The 27,167-nt window shown below is 42.7% G+C and overlaps 1 protein-coding gene across 3 annotated transcripts in view; it reads right to left on the bottom strand.

The window, feature by feature from the left end:
• The window catches only part of Dennd1a (DENN domain containing 1A), a 474,895-nt gene that overhangs the window by 171,946 nt on the left and 275,782 nt on the right, over positions 1 to 27,167 (bottom strand). For all 3 annotated transcript variants that reach the window (XM_055599849.1, XM_055599850.1, XM_055599851.1), the window contains one exon: positions 14,866 to 14,911. In XM_055599849.1, coding sequence (XP_055455824.1) covers positions 14,866 to 14,911 — 46 coding nt within the window. The remainder of the gene's footprint in view (positions 1 to 14,865; positions 14,912 to 27,167) is intronic.

Raw genomic sequence — 27,167 nt, 5'->3', positions numbered from 1 at the left:
CTTTAGAGAGGAAGCAGAGATTGACTGGGACTCCACCGAAACACTTTCATGTTCCCAAGGTAGTCTGGCAAGAGACAGCAGTAAGATGGAGGAGGAACAGCAGGAACAAGAGAGGCTGACCTGGATCTTAAGAGCCCAGGACAAGCTTTTTAAAACCAGTTGCATCTTATTATGTTTTTAATCTATACTATAGGTCCACAGATACGTTACATAAGACTGTAAGAGTATTTTAAGAAGAACAAACAAATACGTATTTTGTGCCTAGGTCATGAGCCAAAGTAATTTTGAATCATCTACTCTACACAGGGGGCTCCCTATGGCAGCAGCAAACTGAGGGTGAGGGTGTGTGTGCAGGATGAAACTTGATTTTTCATTTTTATCTTTTTTACTATCGTTGTTGTATGTGTGCCATGGAGCAATGTATGGGGGTTGACCTTGGAGAGTCAGTTCTTTCCTTCTGCCACATGGGCTCTAGGGATTGAACTCAGAACCTAAGGCTTGCACAGCAAAGGCTTTTACCCACCAAGCCATCTTTCAGGTTTCTGACACACTGGATTTTTTGTTTGTTAAGACAGGGTTTCTCTGTGTAGCCTTGACTGTCCTGAAGTTCACTCTGTAGACCAGGCTAGCCTCAAACTCAGAGGTGCGTCTACCTCTGTCTCCAGAGTACTACAATTAAAGGCATGTGCCACTACTGCCCAGCAACACTGTTTTGATAGGACTCAATATCCTCATCACCATGGCCACTATGCTCTGGTTCAAATAAAGACTAGGTTCATTCAGTTCATCCCTCTGGGAAAGGGTAACTGACTTGTCTCCTGACTCAGCTAAGATACCCTTTCAAGTTAGACTTCTCAACAGTAGGTTGCATTTTTTTTTTTAAATTTCAAACATAGAAGATATAGTTAAAATTAAGCCCCAAATGATATCTCAATAGTTTGCTATAAGAAATTTTATACTATATGACTACTCCTGGGCTTTATGTAGTCACTCCTCTTGTTAACTGTATGTCTGGGGTTACAGAACTTGAAGGTCACAGAAAATCTTCAGGGGCGGGCAAGTGCCAGAAGCTGTTATGTACTCTGCACCCGTCACCTCTGACTGATGTCCACAGCGGCACAACAATGGCCACTAGTTGTGTCCTTGTGTGGCCCAAGCCTTAGTGTATATCATCTTAACCTCAGATACCCTTATATGACAAAGAGGAATGCTGAGGGTCAGAGAGTACAGATACATGGCTCAGAAGGATGGCGCTCAGCTTTGGACACAGCTGAGCTACAATATCTCTGCATCCCCTTACTTTGAGACAACTGTTTTTTCTGACAACTATGATAAACCTCAAGAGGGTTTTCTCTGGAATATCAGACCCATTTGATGGATGAGAAAACCAAGGCTAAAGAGATGAAGTAATGTGCCCATGTTGTTAGACACCAATGTGTATCAGGGAAAAAACACGCATGTGGGTTGCAGTGTTCTTTGTACTACCCAGCACATATAAAATGTAGCCAAATGCATGCGCATACATATGAGCACATAACAAAGAACAGCTTGGGAAGCCGGTGGCCTCCTAGGAGGAAAGCAAAGAGAGGAAAGAGGCAAGTATAGATGGGAAGAGGAGAGGCAAATGGGATCCTAAGCTCTTTATTCTTCCTGAAATCTTGGGTAAAGACAGAGGAAAAGTGACAATTTCCTTTCCTTTCTTGCCCCAGAGGTCACCAAGCTGCCAAGTAGTTGATAAACGTGGTGGCTTTGCTTTGGAGCCAGGAGTCACTGATGGACTCCTTCCTGCCCCACAAAATTAAAATCTAAGCCTACAGTTCAGAGAGCCTTAAGAAGCCACTGGAATTTCCCAGCGTGCTTTAAACAAAAACAGAAGCTTGGCAGGGCAGGGAAGTTGGGCAAACACTCCCAGGTCAGGCCAAATCTACCTCACAAGGTATTAAGCACTGACGTTTATTAAAACAGCTAGAGATCCTCATCCCAGACCAGCAGAGGGCCTGCTCTCCTCTCAAGTGGTGCCTCTTCTGAGTGACCACTCACATGAGCTTGTCATTCACAGGAGCTGTTGGGCTATAAGGACACAGGGACAATTATACCATGATCTGAACTCTAGGGATTGCCAGCCTCCTTGTGATGTGTCCTAGGGAAACCCTGACACGGAGACCTTGTCCCAGTAGAATATCCACAAGTACCTGAAGTATGTCTGCCTGCGTGGTCAGAAAGCCCCAGGGTTGGTATCCCGGTCTTTTACCTGCTAGCCAGGCAACTCTATGTAAGGCACAACATTGGTTTCCCTCTCTGTGGGCTGGGTATCATAGTTGGTAAGACTTGGGGAGTCATTGCCAAGTCCACAGGTTCTCACCAGAGACCCTCAGTGTTGATAGGCTTTCCTCTGAAAGCTGAGTTCTGTCATTTCTCCTGAAGCCACAGTCTTCAAGTCCATCCCAATACAGCCTCTATTCAATTGGAGTGGAGTGTGAGACCATCACACCCTTGATTCCCACACTGCTGGAAACTCAGTGTTTCCATGTGTAAAAGAGTCAAGGAATTTACATTCTTTATTCTTTTTTTTTTTCTATTGGTAGGACCTGGGGAGAGAGTACTTGGTGAAACAACCTGACTCCTTCCAGATACTGCTGCTGCTGCTTCCTTCTCCTTCTCCCATTTATTTAGTTATTACATATACAATGTTCTGCCTGCATATGTGCTTGCATGCCAGAAGAGGGCACCAGATCTCACCATAGATTGTTATGAGCCACTATGTGTTTGCTGAGAATTGAACTCGGGACCTCTGGAAGAATAGCCAGCAGTAGCACTCTTAACCTCTGAGTCACCTCTCTAGCCCTTCCTTCCAGCTTCCATACTCCTGCTTTTCTAGGAACTCTTCCTGACCCCAGTTGCTATAACAAGGAGCGGTCTGCAAATCTTGAGTCAAGGGCAAGGGACAACAGGCTCAGGGATGCTTCTCATGGCTTCATGTGTTTGGTTACTAGCCCTTAAAATTATGGTTTTAACATACCCCTTTCCATACAGTCCTGTCACCTAGAACATGGCTTAGAGCTTTATAATGTACTCTAATTTAAAAATCTCTGAATATCCTTGTAGGATCTTATTTCATCGATAATAAACTGAGGCTCTAAAAGAAGAGTGACTGAGCTTGGGACTGTCCCACATACAGCCCAGAGCCCTTTATTATGAAACGACACAGCTGGTGCTGAGCACATACTGAGGACAGTAGCTGGGTCACACATTTTTCTTGTGGCCACCACAGACAGTTTGCTAAATAGTTAAATGGACCCTAAAGTAAGATCAGTACAATATCTTTGCTTTCGCATGTTAATACATTTCATACAGTGCAGTAACTTGGCTCAAATCCTTGTCTTTCGCTGTGTGACTTTGGATAAGCCACATAACTTCTCTGTGCCCAAACTTTATCACCTGGAAAACAAGGCTATCAATACTAGAGCAGATTTGTTAGGAAAATTAAACAGTGAGTTTGTAATGTATCTGCTACTTCATAACAGTATCCATTCAGTGTGGAACAATGAGGCATGGATTCAGAAGCTTCACTAGGAGTGTAAGAGGATATGGATTCCCTAACGCCAAAATGGTTTGGGGCCTCCCTACCATAAAACAAGGCCTCAGCCCTATACAACTGCCACTGGCCAACATTCATTCATCCATCACTAAGCCCAGCAAACCCCAACTCCCATCTCCACCTGCCTTTTATTTGAAATGTCAATTTTTAAAGAGTGGAGAGGTTGGAGACCCAATTTAACAAGCACACTGAAACATTGTTTATTGCCCCCATAAACATGGCTTAGTGAGAATTACGGACTTAATCAGAAGGAACTGATCTCCCATGAAAAGGAGCACTTGGAATTTCAGAAACAGCACCTTCATCATGACAATCTCTTAACTTTGCAAACAAATTATAGGTGGCCTTAAGTATGTGCGTGGTTAAGGGGTGGCCAGTGTTGTGATCTGTCTTGTGCAGGAGCATCTGAGCCCTAACGGTCCACAGTACTTTGAAGATAAAGGAAAAATAGCTGAAATCATAATCATATTCAGGAAACATGGCTCAAAAAAAAAAAATACAAAAAACAATGAAGCTCTGCTGGGTGGGAAGGAGAACTTTGCTAGATGTTAAGGGCTGCCTAGAGAGGATCTGGCACCATGACAAGGCTGTGTAATAAGAGCTGGGCTGACTGAGCCCACATCACCTCCTGAGTGCTTGAGGAAGCATGTGGCAAGAAGGTTTAGGGATCTGCTTTCTGGAGGAGAGGTAATCTGTAAATCCAAAAAGATGCTGCATGGCTTTTGTTTTCCCATTAAAACAACCATTTCCAAAGGATGAGATCCTGGGAACCCTAACTTCCCAATATACGGATTCATTAGTGCTGCTCTGATCATTCTAGGGAAGGTTTTCATAAGACACCCACCTTGTATAGAATGTATCAGCCTGGCTACCGGAGGCAGGAAAGGCAGCAGATATAAAATTTTATTATTTCAATGCCCCAGTAGCAGCCAGGAGGACTTAATGAAATTGCCAAGATTTACAATCTGAAACAGCTATTGCACAGACAGATATGGTTAAGGGAGCTGTGCCCTCTGACCTTTCAACCCTTTGATCCTTTCACGGCAGGTGGCCCGAAGCCCCTCCTGGGCATCTCCCTCTCTTCCGACAGTGTTGATCCTTGACGTGCAATAAGCCTGACCCTAAACAGGTGACTCATGTGCTGATCGACAGCAGCTGCTGCTAATGGAACACTCACTCTGAGGTGGGAGAAGAGGAACGGGTAGGCAGGGTCCAGTGGTGATGAAGTGATGCCCCATGGTCACTGCTTAGCAATGGAGGATGATTGCCACTTCCAGAAACCGTCCTTAAAAGTGAAACTCTGCCCTCCTGCACTTCATATTACTGAGTTGGGAGTGGGGTAGGGCAGCAAAACCACAACAATCTACCTTTTAAAACTCAATCATAAATCTAAAAAAAGGAAGGGGGAAAAAACCCAACCCTCAAGTCCTAAATGTATCTTTTAGAACTCCCCCCAAAACCATGTGCAGCAAATTTATACCAACGAAAATCAAAACAATTTTTGGAAACCTAAAATTGACTGTTTTCAGTTCCATGAAATTTCATTTAAAAAACCCCATATGCCAAAATGTCCAAATTCTCTTATTTTTAAAAATTGGGATGACTTCCAAAAATCATAGCATCTCTCTCTCTCCTCTTCTAGAGCTAGGGATGGGTAGTACAAATATGTACTTACCAAGATTCATAATTTAGCCCATTTGGTCAGTGCAAAATATTTGCAGGCACACACTGAAGAGGATTCTTCCCAACACTGGCTGCTGGACACTGGGGTTCGGCATGGAATGGAGAAGTGTCTACACACCCCAGCCTGGCCCTTCTACTTTTCTTGCAGGTACTGGTTTATGGAGCAAAGCATTTTAGCAGAAAACACTCTGGGGGTGTTGGTGGCTTCCAACAATACTTAATGGCACCACTGACCACATTTAAGGCCTCAAATCCATGCCCAGTTTTCACACAAACACAGGGTGATGCCCCCAAGCTTTCCCTGCCAAGGCCTATGCTTAGTTAATGTACAGCCAAAGAGAATACTTTTCACAGCCTAAATCTTTCTGTTCAACTTTAATCTTGAGTTCAACTGGGAACCAAACAATAGGGAAAAAGAGGGTTACTACCCCAGGTTTACTCACCTTGTTTGTCTGTTTGTTTGTTTGTTTGTTTGTTTGATACAAACAGTGGTTCATGGAGGAAGTGGTTAGCAAGAAGTAGATGAGATATAGTTAGTCATCATAGCTGGCCCACTTTGTACAAACCATTAAAAATACTCAATAATAATATTTGCCATTGAGTGAGAGCTTGGTCATGTGCCTGAAATTTAATGGTTAGCCCTAGGGTAGGTGCCTGCATCTAGCTGATGGGGATCTGAAGGTAAATAACGCCATCAGTTACAGATACAAATGTTGGAGCTGGGATACAAATCTGGCTCAACTACTGCACCAAAAGCCACAGTCCATCCACATTATTTTCAACAAAAGCAAAACAAAAACCAAACAACGCACAGTAATTTGTGCAGAAACTGCCAGATTTCAGCTTGCTTACACATTGCCCTGGCCCATTTAAATGCCTTCCGAATCAATTATTTTAGGTCATTAAGAGGAAGTTTAATTTGGTTGACAAACACCCCTACTGTGGTGACCTCACATATCAACAGTAAATGCCTGATGGTCACAAATTCGTACCATGAGCTGCTGAGCATGGTGTTAAACAGACCCACATGTGCCCAGATCCCAAGTGGGATTTGCCTAGGCCAAGGGAGTCTCTCTTCAATCATCACTGCCATCGGAACACTCCCATCAGGCTACACCCAGGCACTCCCAAGGAGTTTATGAAAAGAAGTCCCCAGGCCCATGAAGTTGGCCTCAGTTAAAAGTGACTCTAAGTGAATGTCAATTTAGGAAAGTTAATCAGTGTAAAACAAAGAGGATGAAAAAGAGGGTAGAGATTGTCTTGGGTAGATGAGTTCCTTAATTCTTTAAAGAAAGCATTTCTATACCACAGCCACAGAAGTCACTTCCATTTGCTTTGCAGGTATCATATGATGGATGGGGAAATCAATGTGGGTATGGGTGTGCACACATTTCCTCGCTTGCTCCTCATTAAAAATTTCTGTGAAGTGAGGAACCTACTCATACAAGGGATGAATGTGAGCCTTAAAGGGCCATCTTAATACAGAGGCCCTTTTAAGGCAGTGACCAGGAAGCTGAAACATTTTGCACATTAGTAGATCCAGGCTTCACCTATTATTTGTTTCCAAGAGGCAACTCCAAAGAGGCCAGGATTAAAAGCATTTTGCACATAGGGGACAGACTGTGAAATGACTCATACCTTTCCCCTGTTAATCTGATTCCTATTTTAAACAAGAACCTGGTTAGAAGAAATCTTGTCCTAGAAGAAACTTGAACTCAGGCCTGTAGGGCTTGTTACACTTTTCTCCAGGGCTTCTGCAGCCCACTCTTTAGTTTCATTTGATGAGAATTTGATTCTTTTAAGCATCTTTTGGTAAGGGTTTACTAACTCAGAGTTTCCTCTGAAGTCAGTTTTAACATTGTTAAACAAGCCTTACATATAATGGCAGGCTAAGAGACAAAAGGACAAAAAATGGAAAGCAAAAGCATTATTCACAGTGTCACATGATTGCTCAGTTTCTCTAGTGTGACTGATACTCAGCCACCTTGAATTAGATTGAGAATGGTGGGACTGTGGAAGACCCTTACCCTTTGTCAGATGTACTTGCTCCCTTTGATTACATAAAATACGATGAAGGCTTTAAGCTGTTTTCTATGAACTGATCTCAACATAGGTTAAGTGGTATATTAAAGGCAGATGCCACTGTGAAGACGAGAGAGCTCCTAGGGGGAAACCAACCCACAGAACCAGACCTCTTTTGAGGCCTTGAGTGAACAAAACATGCTTGTGTTCTGAATTCCTTATTCGATGGTGGTGCTGATGGCCTGTTAAGGAAAGTTGAGCAGTGCTAAACTGCTGTCCAATTACTTCTTTCTTTACAAAAATCAAACTATCTCTAGGGTTTCAATCATCTAACCTTTGACCCTTACTGTTTATACTATCCAACTATGTTTTTTTTTTTTTTAAGAAATACCTAATGGAATGCTTAGAACAAACTTGTCACACTCAGTAAACTAGTTAACTCTCACAAGTATTTGAGATGCAATTGCATTGCATTGCTATAGGTGAGACAAGGAAACTGGAGAGACAAGGAAGTGGGTTCCATCATTCTGGAAATAGAGCTTGTCTAAGGAGGTTGCTAAACTCCCATGACGAATCCTGTGATTTCCTCTCCCAGGATACTCAGAGTGAAGCACTAGGATAGAAAAAGTTGACCTAAGCAATGAAGCAAGGCCAGGCCTAACCCACAAAGTCTTGTGGGACATGGCCCAGAGGGGCAGCTGTGGGCAGACAGACTCATTTTTTGCAGAGAATCATTTTACTTACAGCTTTGGCTCCTCCTTCTGCAAGGTGGCTACTTGTATTTTGCAGAAAGGCTGAGCCATGTGCTCAAGGGAAAGGAGATACAGTCCCCAGTGTGTGATTACTCACACCCCAGTGTATAATAACTCACACCCCAGTGTGTGATAACTCAAAGACTTGGGATGTTCAAGCTTCTGCCAACCCTCTCTCTCCTGCTCAGGTTTTCCCCATGAACCTGTGACTGCATCCATCAAATGAGATCGTCTCATGCAAGCTTTGCTTTTTTTAATGCCCCAACAATCATCCCCCAATAGAATTTTTCTATGATTGTGAGGACACACACAAGCTACCATTTGTATAATGCAAACAGGATTATGGCTCAGAGTTTTATAAACCATGCTATTCCTCTGTCTACACGCAGAATCCCATGAAGTAGCAGAATGCTGCAATGGCTAACAAGAGACACTCAGCTTTACTCGGTACTGAATGGTTTAAAAATAAGTAAATATATCTATATCTCTTCATATACACATGAACAAAGGATTAAAGACTTGCTATCCCATAAGAAACATGACAACTAGCTAAAAAACCTCCAACTTAAACAACACACATCCAAGCTTTGGGTAATGTAAAATCACCCAAAATATCTACTATTTTCCTTCTCTATAAGAGAATCCTATTATTTTGTATCAAAGCCCAAGAATGAACCAAGACCTCCACTGCAGACACAGATAATGTGGCCTCTGCATTCCAGAGATAAAGACAGTTTGATTCTGCCCTCAGAATGATGTCTTGATGAATCTGCAGAATCAGGTTCCAAGGGGCCATTCGCCAAGCCTTCCTAGAGAAACACCAATAGAAAGAGAGGAGGTTCCTGGGATCCTAGCTGTCTGCCCTGAGTAGCCATCATATGCCTTTTGTGGTAAGGAAAGCCGGCGAGGTGGGTACAGCTTGGTCCTGGACCTCATGTTCCCATTCCCATGAGCTGGGACTATCATGGAGGGTTGAGTTCATCATCAAATTTATAACTTCAGATCAGGGTGGTGAATGGATATCTGATACATAAAAAGAGAGAGGAAATGAGATACAGTGACCCATGTCTTTGATTCCAGAATGTGAGAAGCTGAGGCAAGAGGATTGTTTCAAAACAGCAAAACAAAATAAAAGGCAACAACACATCAACTCTAGCAGCCAGAGAGTAGAGGACATCGACTGACAGTGGAGTTTAATCTTCCAAGCAAGGCATCACTACGAACACCTCAGCTGTGGCCTGGCAGCAAAAGAAAACATTTAGATGCATTAATTGGGAATGAGAACACATCTGAATTTTATACACAGGGTTTGGGTGTGTAATTTCCCTAAGAATTACCTCGATCTTTACAAATATCAATTTACTTTATTAACAGTGTGAAGCAGTTTCCAAGCATTTTATGTGGAAGGACTAGTTCTAATGGCTTACAAGGAGAAGGCCTGACCATGTCCCTCCCCTATTTACACCCTTCAATGGCTCTCTGTTGCCCTATAAAGTTCAGGCTCTTTAATGCAGCTTACAAGGCCCTTGATGGCTGGCCTCCCACTTCATGCTCCTGCCGACATGGAACTCCTCATGGTCCTGTGAAGCCCTGGTCTCACTTCCAGGCTCTACAGATACAGTTGATTCCTGTCTTCCCAGCTTTCCTGGGCCTGGTCTATTGGTTGGGCTTCAGCTTCTGCATTTCTTCATCTGAGAAGTGTGGCCTTCAGCCCTCCAGGCTAGGGCTACCAAGATGATGTCAGCCCAAATTCACCAGTAACTTCTACCTATCTGCATCTGTTCCAGAAAAACTTCCAAGAAGGAAGCCACTATGAGATACAGACCTGGGACATAAAAGCCTCACAGCACCTTACTGTGGAAAGGGCCATGCATCATGTCCCCGCCATAGGCCAGACCATTGGACGTGCTGACCATCTACAGGACTCTACTTTCTCTCCTAGATAAAGAAAGTAAGACACAGAGAAACAGAGTATCATGACTGCCACATTCACTGGGAGCTCAAGAAATCTAGCACTTACATGGCATAATATAGTGCCACAACTTTCCAAGTAAAAAACAAAAACACAACAGTCAAACACAGGATGTGGTCAGGCAGGGGTCTGGAAGGACACTGATTGACTCTTATGAAGTGTTATTCACAACCCTGCGACATCGCAAACCAGGGGACTCTGGGCAGGTGCAAGCCAATTTTCTAAGACTGTTTCTCTGGGGAACCTAAAAATTCACATATTATGACTCCAAAGCTACCACCTTAGCAATATAAATGACTTAAAGGGCACAGAACAAAGAGAAGCAGCCGTGGCTGCTGATTCCATGGAGCTTTTTATATGCTGGGCACCATACTGTCTCTGCAGAACCTTCCAATGATTCCATACAGGGGAACTTGGTCCTTATCTTGAGTTTGCAGGTGAGAAAACAAGAAGCTTATGAGTTGACCTCCTTGCCCAGGATCACCTGAGCAGGAAGTGTGAAAGCCAGATTCTAGGAGCCACATTCTAAACATCCTGCCTCTGCATACAGCATGGTCTCAATTACAAGCTAGTCTGTGCCGTTCTTCAGAAACAAGTCACTGTTATCACCTTTCTCTCCACCTTCCTGACCATTCTACCAATAGGAGTGGCATAAACACCTTCTAGCTGTACCTCCTCCCCATGCCACTCTAAGGTTTGCACAGAGCACTGTTCTGAAGCATCCGAGGAAGCTCTTCATTTACGAATAGGAGAGATACCATCTACAAGACATGACCTGGCACCTGCTACCAGATATGGCACAGAAGGGGGACTGAATAAATGTGTCTTGAACTAAATTGAGATCAGTTGAATGAAAGGAAATAGTCAGTGTGTAATCTGGCCATGTTTAGGGATTTTCTAGCTGCCAACTAACATGATCATTCTCTCCAAGAAGCAGTTAGACCTATGCCAATACCCTCGGCTATTCTGCTCATTTGCCACTAGCCTCCGATTGCTTAAATGAGAGAAAGGCTATCGAGAAGCAGAAGGAGGGAGAGGAAAGAAGAACAGCTATAAACGTGTCCCTTTGGAAGAGAAGTAGATTCTTATAGTGACAAGGTTACCATTTAGCAAACAGCAATGGCATCCTGCTCAGACTTGAAGATGAGAAGTAGGTCTTTCCTCAAAATAACCTTCCTTTCAATGAGAATACTAGCTTATAATTTATGTTTCTTTTTGTGCACAAATTTGAGTGTCATAAAAATGGTTAAAAAGTCTTCCTATGGTAGCTTTTTCTAAACTTTTATGAACATCTGCCACATTCATTTGAAGTTTAAAAAATCCTGGCACATATGCAAAGGCATAATAAGGTGCCTATAGCTTTCAAGAAAAAATAACAAGCCAGTCAAAAATAAGCCTTTTGCTGAGTTGCCAGTAAGAAAACTAGTGTAGTGAGGAGCTGGGCCTCCCCAGCTTCTTTTTTACAGAGCTTCTTGCCTGTGGGGCCACACTCCACCCTAGACATTAAGGACCTATAGAAAAATCTTGGGACACAGCTGCAGCAGTGAAGGCCATGTCAGAGCAACATAAGTCCAACAAGCAAGCACAATAGGGCCCTGAGTATAGGGCTCTTTCTCAGGAGACTCAGAGAAAGAATTTCAACATTTGGTGGTGGGGGTAGGCGGCAATGCCCACAGGAAACATTTTTGTTGTTTAAAAAACTACCCAGAGGCTGGAACAACTTACATTTTTGTTTTTCTTTGGTATTGACCCAATGCAAGAGTTCAGCACAGCATGGTTCTGCTTCCTGAACCATCTCACCTAAAGCCCTTTAAAGGCTGGACAGAACAGACTTGCACCCATTCATCTAGGTGCTTCAAAATTTAACACACTCTGCATTGTACGCTTTACTACACAAAAGCACTTGTTTTGTATTACTTAAAGTGAAACATGGTTTTAAAAAAAATGTTAAACCCCTCTTTTGAGTGTGTGCATGCATGTGCACACACGTAGGAGGGCCTATGCCCATGTGTGGAAGCCTGGGGAAGATGCCACGTGTCTGCTCTATCATTCCCCACCTCACTCCTCTGAGATAGGGTCTCTCACATAATACAAAGATAGGCTGGAGACCAGCAAGCCCCCATGATCTTCGGGTCTCTGTATCCAGTGGAGCTGGGGTTATAGGTGGCCTGGCTTTTTATGAGTGATGATGACATGGGGTGACTTGCAAACAGTGATGCCTGTTTGAAAGGCTTTAAAATGTGTTATTACAGCAACTCAAGCACTAACTTCACCCTTCTCAAAAAGCTGTGACTCAGACAACATCACCTGCTTGGCACCCTGGTCAAGAAATTAAGGCTACCACAGAAGATGATGCTACCTTTGCTTGCATGGGATTCATGCTCCATAGAACATACTGTAGGACTTGGAAACAAACAGCTATTGTTTAGATTAGAGTACAGTAGAGTAAGAGATTCCACAAGTGAAAGATGAACATGATAGAGCACTTTCTGGAATTGCCAGAGAAGGGCAGGACTTCTATGGGGATGTACAGGATCTATTTGGTCCAAGAACTGGCTCATGTGTTCTTACAATGATGGGGCAGAAAGCTCAACAGCAGTGGAGAAGCCAAGGGGAGCTTGGGGCAACACAGAATATGAATGGAATGTGTACCTGGTGACCACACCTGGCAACCCATACCATAAGGGAGCTAAGCACTAAACCTTATTTTCATTTTTGTACCTCCAGGACTGAGCACAATTCTTGGAATCTTACAAAGCCCTATTCACTAATTTGATAGCAAAATGTGGGCCTTGTATGTTCCAAGAAAGCTAAGGAAAAGAGCCAAGGAAGGCAGTGGGAAAGGAACAAGATTGGAGACGCTTTATATAGAGACTTGTGAGTATTTATCAAGAATGCTTGTGCCCAAACATTGGGGCATCTGCAGGCAATACCTTTCAAAGAACTGGGAACACCAGAAGGGGATATGGAGAAGAAAAGCAAGCCCACACACCTTGGAAAATGCTAAAGTGCTCAGAATGTCTGTCTGCAAATAATAAATTGATGGGGGAAAGACTGAGATAGCAAAGTTTAGTGGGTCCCTGAAATCAGTGGGGACCTGAAATCCAGAGAGAGAGAGGGATGGGGGCAGAGTAGAGCAGTGTTATCACCTTAGAGTTGTGTCACTGGCTTTGACACCCCTTAAACACAATGGCTGGAGGGCACATGGAGAAGAAAAGCAAGCCAAGACCATATACTTTGGGGAATGCTGAAGGTACTGGTATGCAAGACAGGTCTGGAAAAGCCTATGATGGAGCAGACTGGAAGGCAGGAGGAGAAGCATGAGGGAACTGTGGACACTGATAGACTCAATTGTCTTTAGTGTTTTAAACTAAAGTAGTTGGCATGAAAGGTCCATTAGAAAGGATTTACTTTTAATTTCTGTATGTAAGCTTTGAATAGACCCCCACACTTAACAAAGGTAAAACACACAAGCAATCTCTTTAGTCTGATCTAAATACATCATCTAAGATAGTCCATAAACTGTGTACTGTATGTGCTTAGGGCTGGGTGATGACAGGGAGGGACTGTTAACAGAATGTAGGAGCCACATGGCCATCCTGTCAAATTAGAAATTTGAGCAGATTTCTGTGGTCTATTTTGATCAAGATTCTCAATGTCAAACAAACAGGTTTTTCGATAACCAGCTCGTTTCATTTTCGTAAGCACAATAGCAGAGTGTGCAACAGTTAGCGGAGAAGCAGGTGGTCCTCGTCGACGTGAAATGAAAGGAACAGAAGAGAAGTAGCACTTCCTTTAAGACATTCTAAGCACCATGGCAGGCATGGCTGGGGACTTCCTCCCAGAGCCCACACTGTGCCACATGAACAAGCTGACCAGCCCCACCCTGCTCTGGGAAGTGCAAATGCCTGTCCTTTCCGAGAAAGAAAATCCTGGAGGTCAAGTCTACAAATCAAGGGCATGAACAAAAGCATAAAAAGTCCATTGAAAGCATTGCTGCCTGATTGGTACAGCCACACAGAAAGCAATCTGGCAGCAGTCTCATAGCTTTGACCAAGCATTTCTGCTTTAGGGATTCTGCACTAGGGATATAATGCAGAAAAAAAAAAAAATGCAGATAAAGCCTTATACATAAAGATGTTTGCTGAAGTGCTATTTATAATAGGGAAAAAAAAATCATCTGGCAACCTAAGTGCTCAATGGCAGAAAAGTGGTTAAGTTGTAGAAATGACAGGGAACAAATGGAAAACTGCTGTTACTGAGGGTAGATAAAAAAAGACAAGGATTCTCACATCATAATGCTAAAGACAATATTATATGAAATACGTATTATATAAAGACAATATTATATGAAATAAGTATCTACAGGATAAAGACTAGATGGAAAATAGTAAAATGCTAACAGTAGTTCATTCTGGAATAATGGCAATGTGGGTGATTTTAATTTTCTTCTTAACTTCTACAGACCATTTATATCACATTTCCTACCATGAAAATGTAACACAGTGATTCAGAATAAATGTCATTATGAAAAACAAACAAACCCTTTCCCTTCCCTTATCCCAGCCCAAATGGTACCCTTCTCCTACCTCCCTACCCTCCCTCATTCACCCAGGAAAAATCCAACATCTCCAATCAAAGCAGAGAAGCCCAGAATGCAGGAGACAGTTGAAAGGTTGATGAATGGGTTAGTGTATCGAGGACAGGGGGTTGCATATGAGCAGTTGCTTTAGCTGCTCCTGTGTGCAGAGCTGCACATCCTGAGATCCCATTTTTCTGCTACACAAAGCAAACCCAAAGCCCACATCAAGGATCAGGGAGGAAAGGAGCCCACTTACCTCCATTAAACTTAAATGGATTCCTATGAGGTAGGGCATGGGAGCACTGTGAAGAGAAACAGAGACACACAGCTGCTTTAATGTCTGTTGCTTCCGACAGAAAATTACAGATGGTTCACTATTTAGAGAAAAGCTGTTTTAATAAACGTATGCACAGTTACATTTCCTTTCACAACAAAAATCTTAATGTGACATTTTGTTTCCAAGCCTAGAAACGTCAAAGAATTTAAAAATGCAGGCAGCACTTGGAATGGTGTGGCTAGCAGGAAGAGCATCAACCTTGGTGTCAGCTATCAACCCCAAACAGCAGCCAGGCAGCTTCCTGGCCTCAGTCACATTATCTTTATAATGGGATTCTTGGCGCAACTACTGTTACAAGATGGAGATAAACACACACAGTACAGAGGTCTTATTACTTATGGGAACTATGGTCTCAACAATTATAATGGAAAAAAGTGAAGGTTACATAGAGAGCACAATAAAGACATATAGCCTAATGTTTGGAGAGGGTCCAGCAAGCTTCTGCATGCCACGGCACACATGGGTGACTATATAACAGAGCCTCCACTGTCTGCTTCCTTTGCAGAGCAGAAGCAAGTTCAGAGTTTCTAAAAATCTGGGTGTTCTGTAGTTCTCATTCATTCATTCATTTTAGAGGTTTCTTTTTATTTATTTCTTTTTAACTTTTATTCTTCCCTCATATATTACATCCTGATGGCAGTTTCCCTTCCCTCCCAGCTTTCCCTCTATTACTTTCTCTCCCAGATCAACTATTGATTCCCTTCAAAGTAGAAAGAAAGAAAGAAAGAAAGAAAGAAAGAAAGAAAGAAAGAAAGAAAGAAAGAAAGAAGGAAGGAAGGAAGGAAGGAAGGAAGGAAGGAAGGAAGGAAGGAAGGACGGACGAACAGGCCTCCTAGGTATATCCACTGAACAAGGCCTAGCAAGATACAATTACAATAGGACTGGGTACAAACCCTCATATCACGGCTGGATGGGGCAACCCAGTAGGATAAGAAGGGTCCCAAGAACAGGAAAAAGAGTCAGAAATACATCCCCCCCAACTCCCATTGTTGGTACTTCCACAAGAACACCAAGCTACACAACCATAAGGTTTATGTAGAGGACCTAGCTGATGTCACACAGGGTCTGTATTTGTTGCTTGAGTTTCTGTGAGGTCCTATGAGCCTTGCTTAGTTGATTCAGTGACTGGTGTTTTGTCATGGTATCTTTAACTCCTCTGGCTCCTATAATCCTTCTTCCCCATCTTCTGCAGGGTTCCCCTGGCTCCACCTAGTGTTTGGCTCTGAGTCCCTGCATCTGCTCTCATGGTTTTCTAGATGATGCCCCTCTGATGACAACTGAGGTAGGCATTGATCTATAGGTACAGTAGAATTCATTGGGAATCACCTCATTGACTTTTTTTTTTTTTTTTTTTTTTTTTTTTGCCAGTCATGTTTACTTCTATACTGGGTTTCTGGCCTGTCTTGCCTCTGGTTCCTGGCCATCCAGATAGTGTCATGCTTGGGATCCCTCTCCTGGAGTGGGTTGGCCAGTCCCACTAAGTTTTGTACCACCATTGCCCCAGCACATTTTGCACACAGGACAGATTATAGATTGAAGGTTTTGTGGCTAGGTTGATGTCCCAGTCCTACTGCTAGGAGCCTTGCCTGGTTATAGAAGATGGCCAGTTCTGGCTCTATATCCTCTATTACAAGGAGACTTCACTAGGGTTACTCTCATAGATTCCAGGAAGTTCCCACTGCACTTACATACTCATTTATGATGTTTCTCTCTGGTGATAAACATGATACAGATTATGTGAAGTCACTCTTTCCAACCTCCATAATAATGCCCATTCTACAAAGGAGAAAATAGACTAAAAGAGGCTAAAACACGTATCTAATGCCACAAAGCCAAGCAAGCAGTAAGCCCAGACTGGCTGTGAATTGATCCCCAGGTTGAGGAACACATCTTATCTTCCTTGGGAGTAGAGGAAAAAGGGCAGGAAGCACAGAAATGATGGGAAACTTTTCTGGCTTTCTTTCCAAAGCCATACATCCTACAATACTAGCAGGGGGTAGTTTTCAATGAAATTAGAGCGAAGACAATTGGCTTGAACTGGGCTGTGTAGGTACTTTTCCTCAGGGGCAGGTGTGGGAGTCACAGTGGAGAGAGAAGGATACCCTTTTGTATGCAGACTTGGGAAACAGTGAGGCAGGAGGTGACTGCAAACCAGGAGCTCATGTTGTATCTAGAAATCGGTGGAGAGGCAACTAAGATTCTTAAGACATTAGACGTAAACTTAAAAAATGTTCAAACATTTAAAAAAGGAAGAAAAGTTTGCAATTCCCTCATTACAACTCAACAAATAAAATTCTTCAAGCATATATCCTTTGATATCTTTCAGAATACAAAATGTCCTCATTACTACAGATCTCAGCAATCATATATGTCAGGATCCTGGAAGACAGCCTGAGAACTATTCTTCTCTAAGACTTTGTATTTGATAATAGCCAAAGAAGGAACTGTACAAACAAACTGCAGTGGAAAGAAACAGAGCTGTCTTTTCTTCTAGCATCTTCTTCCATCCTTTTTTTTCCCCCCTTCAAGGTACCTGCGGGGCACATGCAGCTTCTCTTTGCTTCAAGAGGCAAAGAAATGCCCTGTGATATTTTTGCCCTGAAACTGTAAACCATTAGCTTAGCTGCCAGCCACACAGATGCTCCAACTTCCCAGTGTGCCTGGCTTTGCTGCCTGAGCTTTCTCCAGTGTACACCAAAATGAATGTGTTTCTAATTAAGTAGCTTCAGAAACACGACAGCTTCAATGTCAAAAATACAAAGTCTGAACCCCGGCAGGAAGTCTTAAGACTGCAAATGTCTCATCTAGTGGAGCCTTGCCTAATGTAATGAAAGGAAGCAGGAAGAGCACAAAATTCCAGAAAAAAAAAAAAAAAAAAAAAAAAAAAAGCCAGTCATTAATGTGTCCAGAGTGTGGCCTGACACATGGAGAGAAGCACAAGCTCACAATATTGAACTAAATCTTACCGCCTTCCCACCTCTCACATGTAAGCACATAACTGACCGGCCAGTGACCATGTGTTTCAAATAGAATTTCAGAACCAAAATCCCAACAAGTGAGCCAACAAAAGGAAAGAATCAAACAACTGTGAGAAAAAGGTAAAAATAACCCCAACAGCCAAAGCCCCTGGTGTAATTTAACCACAGCCTGTTCTCTAAAGAGGAAATATTCCCTAGAAACTGCAACGTGTAGTTTTTAACACCATGCAACTTCAGTCTACATGATATCCTGACAGGGAGCCTTATGAAAGTGATTTAGAGATGCCAGAAGGGACACTGTAGGTCTTACTCTTCGGACACAGTTGGGATGAGTAATTACAGCCTCTTCCAGAAAAGCAGCTTTGCAGCCAAGCATTGTTAGGCCTGCACGGTCTGTATTTAGACAACATTTAAAGCATGAGCATTCTGAATCTGAACAGCTCTGTGCTTGCACGAAAGCAAATCTGGACAAATACCTTCGTCTATTTTTCGTCTATTGTTATCATTTGCTTCCAACACCTCAAATGCTTCCCAGAATCTACATTTTTTTTTTTTTTTTGCTTTGCAAATATGTAATTACAAATTCTAGGTGGGGGTGGGAGAGGAAAGAAAAAGGAAGCCGCCTCCTTAACATCCCAACGTGGCAAGTACACAATTGGGTAATTCTAGGTATGCTCTGAACATAATTTTTATTCTCTATATACCTCAATTATTGTATCTACTTATACATTTTCTTAGAGACCTTTTTCTTTGCCTTTATATGAGGCAACTTCGGGGGGAGGGGGGTGGAAAACCCACCTACCCATGATTATACTGTGTGATATAACTACTCTTATCTTTGGCTTATCCTTTTCTAACATTAACCTAACCAAATGGTTGAAATTAACCATATGTATCTTATTGTTTCCTCATTTTCTACACTGACCTTTCCAATATTGCTCTACAACCACTGTGATGGTTATTTAAAAGGCTGCATAATATTCCACTTAGCAGGGTGGACCATAATTTATTGAATCCAATTCCTGGAATTAGACAATAAGTTGCTCCTAATTTTTCATTAATATAAGAAACACTGTAATGAAAACAGTGTAGTACATGAATTCCAAGACAGAGATTACTAATCAAAGGGTTGGACTAATTTTCATTTACCTTTTGTTGTGTCCTAGCCAGGTGTTTCCAGTGCCTGTCCAGTGGAGCTTTTCAGGATTACATCAAGGACTGGAGACAAAAAATGAGGTAGCCATCACTGGTACACACTCAATGACTCTGAAGTCCAAAGGGGTTCTCTCTAGACCCATGGCTGCTGGTATCCCTGGACTGCCTCCTCCCATCTCTCAAAGACAATGGTTTTTCCCCTTCCTTCCTTCCTTCCTTCCTTCCTTCCTTCCTTCCTTCCTTCCTGTTGTTTGTGATAGTCTTACTATATACCTCAGGCTGGCCTCAAACTCATGGGAATCCTTTTGTCTATCTCCCAAGTACTGGGATCACAGACACAGGCTGTCATGCCCAGCTCAGACAATGGCTTCTTGTTCATCCTAGGTACTGATGGTCACCTGGAAGGCCACCAGTGACAGGATAGTCCATGAGCATTACAAGATGCTAACTCCTACCTCCTGTACACATCCACACTGAGGGCATACACTCTCGGTACCTGTACACTACACACTATTTAGAAGAATTGCATGTCACTTTCTTCCAGAGGCCCTTCCTCATTAATATAAAGACAAAATCAATGATTCATAGTTTTCTGACCACTTAGAATGGCACATTTAAATGTTCCTTTCTCACTCCTAGGCATACATTGAAAGGAAAATATAGCAAGAAAATTTGGTGACCTACTCCTACAAATGTCACATTGAGAGGCCTACTTATCTGAATGATTTTCTTTATCTGAGTCATCAGTGTCCATGTTTTCTAAAAGAGCAACAAACAAGCCAGGAAGATGTTCTTAGTGGGTGGTGTTTGGTTTTGTTTTGTAATAACAGAAACAAAACCCGGGGAAAACATGGATACAATCTCCCTGCCTCACTAAAAGCAAGTATATCCAGCTTATATGCAACATTCACAGGACTTTAGATTACAAGACATATCTCACTGTCATTTTGAAGACAATTTAAACAGCAACTGAGAGACAACACACACACACACACACACACACACACACACACACACACACCACCCATAATTAAATTAAAGCAATGATAATATTAGCAGTTATGACCAAGTTTGCACATAGGCAGGCCATGGCAATTGTGTCACAACTGCTGTGTGGCTGACAGTGATTGTGGGATGCCATTGTTCATTTGTGAATAGCAGAATAGGGTACGTCTACACTGGCCCTTTGTTCTCTGGGAATTACTGTACTACCTGACTTTCTCAGTTATATTCTGGGAGAGTGCAGCCTACTCTACTCTTTCTTCTTTCTTTCCTTCGTTGCTAGTGTCAAGGCAATGACAATATAATGACCTTTACCTGACAGGTATCTTTATTTTGAATCCTAAGGGGGAAAGGAACTGATATTATTGAGTGACTATAACCCAGCCACTTTCATGCATTGCATACACAATTCTCAAGGCAACTCTGCAAGACAGTGCTATTATTCTCATTCTTGGTGAGGAAACACACTCTGAAAGGTGAATAACTTGCCAAGGTCACACAGCTAGGAAGAAGATGCGCTTGTGATGTCATGCAACACCTTCTTCATACTGAGGCCCAAAAGGAAGATATGGGTACCTCAGAGGATCCTCCAACAGGTCTCCCCCCCGGTATGGGCTCCGGCCTGGGACAGACAGCACAGTTCATCTAGGTACATTCTTCCTCCTAGAACAGGCATGCATACAGACTGAAGACTTATTAATGGTCCTGCTATCCCATTCAGTATTACTGCACTTTCACAATTTGTTTAATTCCTTTCCCCCAGACAACAAGCGCCCTCTTAATTATGTTCCCCTGAGATGAGCTGCTACTAATTGGAAAGGAGGCGGGTGAAATAAAGGAACACTGGCTGCTCAAACGTGTAACACACAGCTCCCCAGACAAAGGGGAAGGGATGGCTGCGGAGGAAAGCCTGTCCTAGGTGAGCAAGTCTGCCTATACAGCAGGGACACAGCCTGGGCAGCCCAGGGACTTGGGAAGCCCACTGTTCTTGCTCAGCCTCCATAACACCATGCAGCTGTGTCACCTTTCTCATGTGGCACATCACCTTTGCTGTCAAGAGGTGTGCCACTTTTATACCTGATGTCCTTCTCAGGCAAAGAGGGGCCCATGACACTGCCTACAGTTTGCTATTCTTTAAAAAGCAAGGGAAGACCTGAAAGGGGCCTCGTTTTCTTAAACTTTCCCGCTCTTTCTTGTTTAGAAAAGAAATAAAAATATAAACACAGCTTACCTTACAGTTTTAAATTCTGCTCTAAATAAAGAGGCCTGGCTTTGTTAGAAAGGTTAAGGGATAAAAGAATGGAGAATGGACCAGAACAAAGACTATAGCACTTCTTGTTGAAGAACACAAATCATTACCACTCTGGTCTTCTGAAAGTGACAGAGTGATTGATGGTTCTTCAAGCTAGCTTCTTGGCCAGGGTAGAAAAGAGCAGCCACCGTTAGCTGAGTGTGTGCCATAAGTCAGTGTGAGGCTGAGGCCTGGCAGTATCTCTTACAGTCCAGTCCTCATGATAGTGACGGACCATAAAAACTAGGGTTGAGGAAGTAGGCTCATCTCAGGAAGCTGAGGTTATGTAGGTAGATAACTGCATGTAGGTAGATAGAGATTGGAAACCACATGACCTAAACATAGGTTCATCATTCTAAGAGACAAATATTTGTATTACTAAGGGAGAGAAGCAGGCAGAGTAATAACAGCTTCCTCCTGCCTGCTCCCTGACATTAGCCTAAGGTGGTATCATGCCCCTTACTCTCCATGTGTCTGTGTACCTTTCTCCAAGGTCCTTCCATCATAGGAGCCCTCTAGTCCCAAATGGCTTCTGAGATCTCAGGCATATGTTGTCCTGCTCTTGCCTAAAGCCCCATAGAGCCCAGACTGCCACTTCTCAGATCACCCTAGCTACTGCTCTCATACCTTCCCTATAAGAGGCTAGGCTCCACACTGGGGATAGATAATATGCAAGTCTGCATGTTCCTCTTGATGTCAGCAACAGGAAAACAGGACTCTGTTTCTTTGAGTGTACAATGGTGCCATGTGGAGAAAAGGGAGAACAAAGACAGCTGCAAAGCTCTGCACCGAGTACATGCTGGACAGGAAGGGCTGTGTGGGAAACTGATACTGCTGTTTTATAGATTTAAAACGCATTCTCAGAAATTCACCCACAGTCACTCTAGTAACAGTGATGCCACCCCAACCTTTATTTTCCATGGTCCTTTATACTACATAAGAATGACTCAGCCCTACTACATTTAGCAACTAGGTTATCTTACTAACTAGAGATGACTGTTATGCTCTCCTTTGTATCTGTGACTGTGTGTGTATGCATGTTCAGGTGTGTAGGTGCACATAGATATATATGTGTATATGTAGGCTTTAGGATGCTGTTGGGTGTCTTCCTTAATTGATCTCTGTTAACGAATAAGGCAGGATCTCAATGGAATCCAGAGCTGGCCTACTGGACTAATTTAATCTACCAGCCCCATCTAGCAGTTCTCTAGTCTTTGCTTTCTCGGGACTGGAATTATAGGTTAGGTGGTCTTCCATACTTGTTGGGTATTTAAGTGGGTTTGAGGATTTGGACTCTAGTCTTCATGCTTGCATGGCAAGTACTGTACATGGTAAAGTATTTCCTGAACGCTGATACTCTCTCCTTTTGGTCTGAACAGTTATCTAACACAATTTATATGGATATGTTCAATACAGTCTCTAAAGTAAGAAAAGAAATAGCCAAGGGAGCAACAGAAGCCATAGTGATGTTAGTGATTGGATTTCATTCTGTGACATTTGCTGATGGCCACAAACAGAGCTAGAGCCCTTTGGCTGCCAACCAAAAGAGGTAAACAGGATCAGAAGGTGATATGCGGATTCCACAAAGAAAAATAAACTATAGTCAGTCCTCACATCCACAGGTCCTAAATCCAAAAATTTAACCAGTTGTGGATCAAAAACATTCTAAAAATAAAATTCTAGAAAATTCTAAAAAGAAAAACTTGAATTTTCTGTAAGCCTCTGGAAAACCATTCTTTTTGTGTCTCTACTGTGTGGTATTTTTCATATACCCATCAGTCTCACTAAGTGAACCTTAGCATGTGTTGTGCATGACATTCGGTTGGGAAAAGGAGCAGGAACAGAGATCCATCTGGCCCCAGTCTATTTGTATCCTAGAACTAGCAGTGTATTAAATAAGCACATTACTCTCTGTATACATATTCTTGCAAGGAGAGTTGAGGTATAGTTTGGTATTTGACATGAGAACCAAAGAAGCATTTCATCTTAACAGCAATTGTGAAAGGCTGGTCTCCATAAATTACACGAAACTGTGAATCAGAGAGGTTAAGTAGCTTAGCGAAAGTCACAGCTGGAGAGAGGCATAGAACACAGCTTCAAATGTTGAAATGGTGCAAAGGCCATGACTTAAGAAAGATTTCTGAGGGTAGAAAGTATTAATCTTTCTTTCTGGTTCCCAACCTAGTTCTCCCTGATTTGTGATCGGGGGGGGGGGGGGGGGGGGGGGGGGGGGGAGGGGAGAGGAGCTCATCAACAATTCTAGATTGGAAAAAAAAAAAAGGGGCAGATGGCACCTATTTCTATGTGCAGAAGGAGGTGAATGGCCTCTGAAACCTGACAGTGGAGGCGGGCTCAGTGTGAGCCAAGCTCAGTGCTGCAAATGGTTGTGAGGCACACATATTTCACTAGCAGATCAATGAAAATGGTGGGAGGGAGGCCAATGTTCCTCTTCAGCTCCCTGGTGTGGCCCACAGGGCATGTGGAAATGCTTTTTGAGAGTACCATGTCAGTGGGCCCAACTAAAAGAATGTTCATCAGAAAAATAAGTCCCAGATGAAAACCTGAGTGGTCAATAGCAAAGCCTGAAGAACTCTGCCCTTTTGTGTCTCCTCAGTCTACTGGAAAGAGATGGACCCAAAAAGCATCAGGAAGGCTCCATGGCTAAGAGCACAGCAGCAGCAGAGGTTAATCATGTAGGGGAAGGGCAAGAGACAAAGAGCTCTTTGCAGCCACAGAGAGTTCAATAAGAACCAGGGCAGCCACCAGCAGCCCATGAACCCATGGTAGAAATGCAGGAATGAACAAGGCACAAATTAAATAAGAGAAAGGGGTTTATGAAGAAGTAAATGAGTACTAAAAAACACAAATGCAAGTGGTAAGCATCAGATTTTTCTAGTTCTAAGACATCCCTCATGCCAGGATGCTTAGCAGCCAATGACTTGTTTAGCCCAGCTTCTCAGATCAAATGTTTATGGGAGATATTTACAATCACAGAAATCACTTAGAATCTAGAGCTGTTTTTTTAGTGCTTCTCCCATTGTCCCTGCTGTTAATCACTGTGGGAACAGAGGTGTGTATCCCCAAAGCTCTGTTAAAAAATGCACTGATGCACTACAGAAGCATCCCTTGTCCCCTTGTTCTGTGGCCCCTAATTCCTGCCTTCCTCTTGTTCCCAGTGATAGCCCAAATGATTTGCTATAGAGACTGCAACACTGTGCCTCATCAGTTCCATGGAGAAGAAGAAAGAATCACACCAGAACATGTCATGAAAACTGGAAAAGCAGACCAAGCATGAATAGGTAAGTAGAAGTCAGATCTAGCTGTTCCATGACACTGGAGCAGTAGGAAGGGGTTAGAAAAATGGGACTGGCAGTGCATATCCAGAGGTTCAATAAGGGAGTAGACCATCACTCGGGTGGTTAGGGGAACACCTCAAGTATGGGTGGGTAAGCCAACAAGCTCGACCATATAACCCTGGCAGGTGCATTCCTGTGTTCTCTAAGTCTGCTATGACTTGAAGAGGAATTTACACACAAGCTCATATTGAGGCTTGAATCCTCAATGTGGCAGTGTTTGGGGGTGGGGCCTGCTGATGATGAGAGAAGAACTCTAGTGAATAAATTAATACCAGGTCTCATGAAACTAGACTGGTGACCTTAAGAGTAGGCTACTAGAAGGTAAGGTTCCCTCTCCTGCTACTTTTACTATGTGACTACTTTGCTAGACCCATGCCCTTGTCCCTCTGTTTCTCCATTTTATATCTTTGACAGAAGTCAAATAGATGCTAATGCAACGGAAGTTAATCTTCCAGAACTGTGAGGCAAAACAAAACAAAATAAATCAAAACAGAAACCCTCCCCTCTTTATAAATAACCCAGTGTTGGCTGTTTTGGTATAGCAAGAGGAAAGGACCAAGAAAGACACCCTGAGAGTCTAGCAACATCAGGAAGTAATGCTACTGGGACTGATGACAGCAGACTTGCTGTACCCCAGGTACCTGTATCTGCAGGCAATTCTACGGGAGTCATGCTAAAGGTCTGCTGCAGACTGCTCGTCTTTGTATATCACTTCTCTTTGCTGTATAGCCTTTCCAAAGGTTGAAAAAATACGACAAGAATATACCACCTTTCTAATAGCAAGAAAAATGTATTAACATCGACTGCATTTGGAATTAATGGTTTCAGTTATATTACATACATTAGAACTACACAGAGTTGAATATATACACTTTAGTGAGACAGTAGAAACATGCTTTCTTTTTTTCTGTAATTTATTACTATAAAAAAAGTTTTTAGCCAGGCAGTGGTGGCACACGCTTTTAATCCCAGCACTCAAGAGGCAGGTGAATCTCCGTGAGTTCTAAGCCAGCCCATGTCTACAGAGTGAGTCCAGGACAGCCAGGGATCTGTTACACAGAGAAACCCTGTCTTGGAAAACCATAAAAAATTCCTTTTGTACTTCTTATTTATGTATATTTATGTATGTCTGTGTATTCAGAAGCCTGTGGAGGCTAGAAGAGGGAGTCAGATCCCCTTGGAAATAGAGTTACATGTGGTTGTAAGTATGTAGATGCTGGGATCCAAACCTGGGTTCTCAGAAAGAAAAGTGCGTGCTCTCAAATGCTGAGGAATCTCTTTAGTACCAACTGCATATTTTCAAAAGGGTACATTTTGTGATATGCAAGTTCTACTTTGACAGAAAAAAAAACCTGAATGGGTTATTGAAAAGTCAGTTTTCCTATAGAGTACAGTGGGTACTAACTATTGAGATCCAAAGAATGAATCTGAAGCAAAGAAAAAAAGGCCCAGTCTCTTCCCTTTGTTTTCCACCTAGAGGGCAGTTCACTCAGAAATATGCAAACGCATCCTCTGAGGGCCACTGGCACTTTGTGTTTTGGTGCCAATGAAGGAAGTTGAGGTATATGTTAGTGGAGGGCTCAGTAACCATTAGCATCTAACTTCTTTTGCCCACTTGGTATCGGATTCTTTGAGTAGAGCAGGAAGATATATTTAACTATATTCCAGGCAATGACTTTGGAGGTGAAGAAAATACAGCTCAAGAGAGCTACATGCCCATGCAAGCATATATTCAGTTATCATTATAATTTAGATCCAAGACTTTGATTTACAACCTTGACTTCTTTCCCACTCAGGCTTTCTATTCAAATATCAGCATCAAATTCAGTCAATTTCCCTTTATTCACTAACATACGTGTATGTGTGTGTGTGTGTGTGTGTGTGTGTGTGTGTGTGTGTGTGTCAGTGCGCACTATCTGACCATCAGTCCACTACAGACTTGACTTCCGTGAAATTCTGAAATTCTGAAATTCTGGTCTTTTTCTTCTTTGTGGACTCTTTCACAGTTGAAGCCTGCTTGAGGAATGGACTTGCCCCCTAAGTCCCTCAACTTCTTAACAAAACCAACCACTAATCCCTATTTCTCCTCTCTTGCTGAGATGCCCAACTTCTATTATGAAGTAAGTGTTTTTCTAGACCCCAAACTATCTATGAGCTCTTACCTTCCTATGCCAAGTACTCAGTAAGTACCTTAATGCAACGAGGAAACACATAGCTTTTGTGATCATGCTAAAATTCTTTAATATAATCTATACAGCCAATACCTGAGAACACAGAAGACAATTTGACATACCTGTCCATTTACTCTACTTCCATCCTAGGTAGGTGCTATGAATTTCAACTGGATTTTGTTAGAGAGGTCTCTTTCCCCCACCCCTTGGACACAATACAACACACACACACACACACACACACACACACACACACACACACACACAC

The sequence above is a fragment of the Psammomys obesus genome, unplaced genomic scaffold (genome assembly GCF_907164565.1).
Source record: "Psammomys obesus unplaced genomic scaffold, mPsaObe1.curated_primary_1811, whole genome shotgun sequence".
NCBI classification, from domain to species: Eukaryota; Metazoa; Chordata; class Mammalia; order Rodentia; family Muridae; genus Psammomys; species Psammomys obesus.
This window is presented reverse-complemented; position numbering and strand designations above follow the sequence as displayed.